General features: G+C 34.0%; 1 protein-coding gene across 8 annotated transcripts in view; it reads right to left on the bottom strand.

The window, feature by feature from the left end:
• The window catches only part of Ttbk2 (tau tubulin kinase 2), a 149,650-nt gene that overhangs the window by 31,281 nt on the left and 112,369 nt on the right, over positions 1–6,000 (bottom strand). For all 8 annotated transcript variants that reach the window (XM_015480757.2, XM_048793452.1, XM_048793453.1 and 5 more), the window contains 3 exons: positions 5,047–5,112; positions 3,039–3,131; positions 1,833–1,958 (listed from right to left, as the gene is read on the bottom strand). In XM_015480757.2, the coding sequence (XP_015336243.1) occupies positions 1,833–1,958; positions 3,039–3,131; positions 5,047–5,112 (285 nt within the window). The remainder of the gene's footprint in view (positions 1–1,832; positions 1,959–3,038; positions 3,132–5,046; positions 5,113–6,000) is intronic.

Raw genomic sequence — 6,000 nt, 5'->3', positions numbered from 1 at the left:
CCCTGGTACAAAAAAAAAAAAAAAAAAGACAAGCCTAGACATTTTTGGACCTGATGTCTCACTTATATCAGCCATCAGAATTTACATCAATATCTTTTTCCCAGTTATCATTCTCTTGTCCACCTGTTTTCTGTTCCCATTCATTGCTTTGAAAGATGAGAGAGCACAAAAGAACCAGATTATTTATAAATTCTATGAAACAAAGAAAATGTTATGCCTGCTTTCTCTCTTCTAAACATAGGAAAATAATTATACTTTGTTCTGTTATTAAGTGATAGAGGAGTTCCTTAAAGATTGTCCAAATGAGCTAGGTTTATAGCTCAGTGGTAGAGTACTTGCCTAGCACATTTTAGGCCTTGGTTTCAATCCCCAGCACCACAAAAAATTAATAATAATGATGAAGAGTACATTTTTTTTAAAAAGAACAGAATGTCCAAATGAAAAACTTGAAAATAATAATTTGCTAACTTAGTTGTAAGTTTCCAACATTAGCTGGTAAATATGATAGTATTCTTTAGATTACAGGCCTAACTAAGAAGCAAAAATGATCAAAATCCTTAAACTCTTATACTCCCAACAACCTTTGTCAATAAAATTATTAGCATCCAAGATGGGCAAGTTGGAACATTTTTCATCTCCTCTTGAATCTAGTCTAACAGATATAATTTCATTACTTTGTTAAAAGTAATGTAATGTAAATTCTCTACATTTTAGAAAACAGAAATAAAATGACAATATAAGAAACATTCCAAAACAACCCAAGTACAATGTATTTTCTCAATTTGTAGACAGTCTATTTACAGTTTATAATGCAAATAGGCATACCCACTGAAGGATCCAAAGTTATTGTTGCCTCTCTTCTTTGAATCCTGTATATCTTATTAAAAGGCTGCAATTTCACAGAGAAATAATTACTATGTGCAAATAAATTCATTGTGTTATAAGTATTCCTAGTGTCTTGACTGGTCACTGATACCACTTTAGAATTTAAAACTTCTGCTGGGCATGTTAGCACATACTTACAATTTCAATTACTTGGAGGCTGAGGCTTAGCAAGACCCTATATCAAAACTTTTTAAATAGGGGGAGTGAAAAGGCTGGGGGCATAGCTCAGTGATAGAGGATGCCAGAATTCCATCCCCATTATTGGAGGGGAAAAAAAAGAATTGAGCACTTCCATTAACAGGTAACAAAGTCTGTGTTTCCCTTTGTAAATAAAAATGATATACTAGTACATGTTGTTATTATTAATTAATATATGTGTGGTTTCATGTATGTTTTCAGTGGCAGAAAGTATTTTGCATTAATCCCTGACCAAGTTCTCCCTAAGAGTAACAGAATCTTCTGAAATATAGCTGGATGGAGTTTGGGATGCAATTTGTGATAAATCTAGTCAATCCTTAGAAGGTGCAAATAAATTCACCTGATTAACTGATTCTCTAAGGAAATAATTCACTGACTAGTGTCCCATAGCATAGCAGCCCTCAAGCCCTTGGCAGATACATTATCTAGCCGGATATTTCCTTCTTATCAGCAGATAAGCTATAGAATTTACATAATTTGAATGACTGGCAGTTCCATACACTAGGATAATTACATCAGGAACAGTAAAATCTGGTACAAAACAAATGAAGTAGGTTCATCCAGAAGAAACACAGAGACACCCACACTCATCATCAGTTAATTTCATCACATTTCTCAGACTACATAAAACAGTATTATTCTAGGGTCCCCTCCAAACTTATTTTATAACATCTTCAAAGTACAATGAGTGAAGACAAAGACTAAGAGAGAAAGGAGAATTAACCCACAGAACTCACAGAGATAGTTACCTGGTAGTCTGGTTTTGTAAAATAATCCAAAGATGAGATATGGTCCAGAAAGAGGCTGAATTCTGGAGGGAGATGTTTCAACATGAGCCTATGGTCATACCTCTCTTTGATAGAGCCTACTTGCTCCTGGGAAGTAAAGAGAAAAGAAACCAGAGTCAATTTCTCTTGGCAGCTATGCAATAGCAGTACAAGTCCCTCAGTAATAATTTCAAGGGAATGTACAAGGGAATATGATAGTAGGTAATTATAAAGCAAGAATGGAGCTCTTACTAACAGCTTACTGCCTTGTGCTTTAAAGCAAGAAAAAAAAAAACTATGCAGAATCAAGAGTAACACTGAATACTGCATCAGCAAATGTAATAATCTCCAAAAGAGTACCTTAAATCCAGTCTATTTTTCCTTATCAACACATTCATAATTTTGATATCAAACGTGACAATTAAAAACTAAAAGTTCACTTGACTTAGGAAAACAGAGAGAATCAGTGAAATTAAAAGAAGGAAGGGTTAGGGGTATAGTTCAGTGATACAGCATGTTCTCAACATGTTTTAGGTTCAATCCCCAGCAGCACCCACTGCACCACAAAAAAAAAAAAAAAATACTGAGAAGAAAAGCTATAAATCAAATCAGAAACAATGACTGTAGTGATACATTAGTGTCTTTTCTCTATGAACATAAAAAAAAAAAAGTCATAACATTAGCCAGCAGGGTGGCACATAGTAACTGTAATCCCAGTTACTCAGAAAGGTCAGGGAGGAGGTTCTCAAGTTTGAGGTCAGCCTGAGCAATTTAACAAGGTCCTGTCTCAAAATACAAAAATAAAAAGGGCTGGGGATGTAGTACAGTGGTAGAGTGCCCCTGGGATTTAATTCCTAGTACTACCAAAAAACAAAACAAAAAATAGTAATAATATTAATTATATCAGCTCACAAAGAGAAAAATATACATATTGAGATATAGGAAAAAATACTTGAAGATTTTAAGTCTTATATGTAAGTATAAGTATTTTCTTGTTTTTAAATTTAAATTCACATTTTAATTGACATAGAAAAACAAAAAATTATACATGTTAATGAGGTACTATGAATGTTTAAATACATGTACATGTTATGTAATGTTCAGTAAGTACATTTTCAATAAAATGCCTACTAAAGAGTAATTTTTTCTTTCTTGAATCAAAATTGACATCACTGTTTTCAAAATTACCTTGTCTTTTATTTTCCTCCAAGGCAGCTGACCAACCACAAACTCGACCAACATGTAGAATAAGGACCAAAGGTCATCATGTCTTCCCATTTCCTTCATAAACAAAACAGAATTCAGTCACATTACATTACCAGTTCTTCTGAGTGTATTATTGTTGAAGAGCTAACCATTGTGTTTCATTTTATAAGTTGTAAAATTTTAAATGAATTTCCCATAAAACTGTCTGGTAAATATATCTTTATATCTACGTAGCTATACAGCAATCTATATGGAAATATTTACATATTGAATTTTTTTATATAAAGAATATCCTAAGGTAGGCATGGTAGCCCATATGTCTCTAATTTCAGCAGCTCTGGAAGCTGAAGCAGGAGGATGGCAAGTTCTAGGCAAGCCTCAGCAATTTAGCAAGACCCTCTCTCAAAATAAACAAAGGAAAACAGGGCTTAGTGGTAGAGTACCCATGGGTTCAATCCCCAGCACCTGAAAGAGAAAATAAATACCTAAAATAAAATAAAAAATTAAAAGGCTAGGGATGTAACTCAGTGGGGTAGAGCACTACTGGGTTCAATACCCAGCAGCAGGTATGAAAATGGAATTACAGGACACAGAATATGAAACAAGACATTAAAATGTTTAAATGAGTTAGGTGCAGTGGTACACCTGGTAATCCCAGGGACTCAGGAGGCTAAAGCAGGAGGATTCCAAGCTAAAGGCCAGACTGGGCAACTTAGCAAGACAATGTCTCAAAAAATAATAAAGGGCGGGGGGTGGGGGGGTGATATAGCTCAGTGGCAGAATGCCCTGGGTTCAATCCCCAGTACAGCCACCAAAAAAAAAAAAAGAAAGAAAGAAAGAAAGAAAAAGAAGAAAAAAATGAATCAAAGTCATGAGAAACATATTCTATCAACAAACAAACAATATTCAAACAACCAGATTTGAAAAGGGATCAAAAAAGATCATCTAAAATAAAAACTAAAATGACAGAAATTAACTCAATGAAAGCCTGAAATTAAATTTAAGAAGCATGGAGGACACAGTAAGAAGATTTAACATACATAAATTTAGAGATTTGAGGAAAAGAGTATACAGAGAAAGGGAAAGATGGAATACCTAAATAATCTGGAATCTTCCAGAATCAATGAAAGACATGGAAATTTGGATTGAGGAAGTACAATTAAATCCCAAACAGAATAAATACTTAATAATTCACACAGACTCATTTAGTGTATCTACAGGATACCAAAGAAGAGATGTCAAAAGTATTCAAATACAAAGCAACAATTGAATTGACCAAGATTTTCTCAATAGTAATTACTGAACAAGAAGAGAGTAAAATAATTTCTTCAAAGAACTGAAGCAAATATTAACAAAGGATTAAAATGTAGAACACATCAATAAAACAGTGACTAGAGTTCAAGTGTTTTGAAATAACAAGTATTGTCTGGACATTAACTATATTAAAAGTTTATGATTAAGAAACAGCAATAAAAATAGAAATGGAATGTATTTTTTTAAGCAATTATCAAATCAGGGTCATAGAGAAAGAAGCATGTTAGAACCTTATCTTATTTATTTATACTGGAGATTGAACCCAGGGGCCTTTAACCAACTGAGTTACATCCCAAACTCTTTTTAGTTTTTATTTTGAAACACAGTCTCACTAAATGGCTTTGCTAAGTTACTGAGGCTGGCCTTGTACTCGCAATCATTCTGCCTCAGCCTACCCAGTCCCTGGTAATGGCCACCTCACTTGGCTCCAATTTTATTTTCTATTCCGCTGCTTTTATCCACTGTACACCTTACCATTCATCAGTATTATGAACTATTTTACCATTAATGCCACACAAAAAGTGAATTAGAACTAGCATTCAGGTAGATTTATAGCTATAAAAGGGATCTCCTGCTCCCAAGCACTTTCTGTACCTTTGTACTGTAATGTGAAGAAGTAATCTGATTCAAGCCATAAGCATTCTTACACAGACATGACTCTGGTTCAGATACTTACCCTGTTCCGATGAGCATTGATTGATGCATAACGAACTGTCCCTCGAAAGCCTGCCACAGTTCGAGGCTACAACAAAGCCAAGCAAAAATAATAAATCAACTTCAAATAGCAACAGTTTAGTACACCTGAGCCAATAAAAACATGGAGAAAACTTGTACATTACCATCACAATAAAACACTATAACTTTCTGTTATGAAATTATAGAAAATTAGAGATAGAGTATTTCTAAATCACACCTTTTAAAAAACTGATGTTTTTGTTAATTTTATTTCAGTTCTTTTTTTTTCTACTTTCATTTTAAAATGTGTTGGCATTGAGCTAGGGATGTAGCTCAGCAGTAAAAAGCCTTAGGTTGGATTCCCTAACACATACACACACACACACACACACAAAGGCATTTATGACCTATATTCAACTCTGCACATTCAGAAAACATTAAATGTTTTCATATACCAGAATGATGCCAAGCATCATGGTAATAACAGGCTCTGATTATAAATATATATAGTAAGACCACAAGGAAGGCCTGGAGTTATGGCTCAGCGGTAGAGCTCTTGCCTAGCAAATTCGGGGCCCTGGGTTCGATCCTCAGCACCACAAATAAATCAATAAAATAAACGTATTGTGTCCAACTATAACTAAAAAATAAATATTTTTTAAAAAGACCACAAGGAAAAACCTCAGATGCCAACCTTTTTATATCTTGGCTATTTCATTCAAATGTAATCCAAAGATAGTAGCAATTTGTACCTTACCTATGTATGCAACTTACACAATAAAAATTCAAATTACTGGTTACTTAGTATGTACCAAGTACTGGGAATAAAGTAAAACACGAATACCTGATACTGGCCCTTGAGGAGTGCAACTTTGAATAAAGTCCAAACACTTTATTTAGCCTACAAGACTTTCCATAATTTAGCACTTGCCTTCTTCCACAACAGATTTACTAT

This window comes from Marmota marmota, unplaced genomic scaffold, assembly GCF_001458135.2.
Source record: "Marmota marmota marmota unplaced genomic scaffold, marMar, whole genome shotgun sequence".
NCBI lineage: Eukaryota > Metazoa > Chordata > Mammalia > Rodentia > Sciuridae > Marmota > Marmota marmota.
This window is presented reverse-complemented; position numbering and strand designations above follow the sequence as displayed.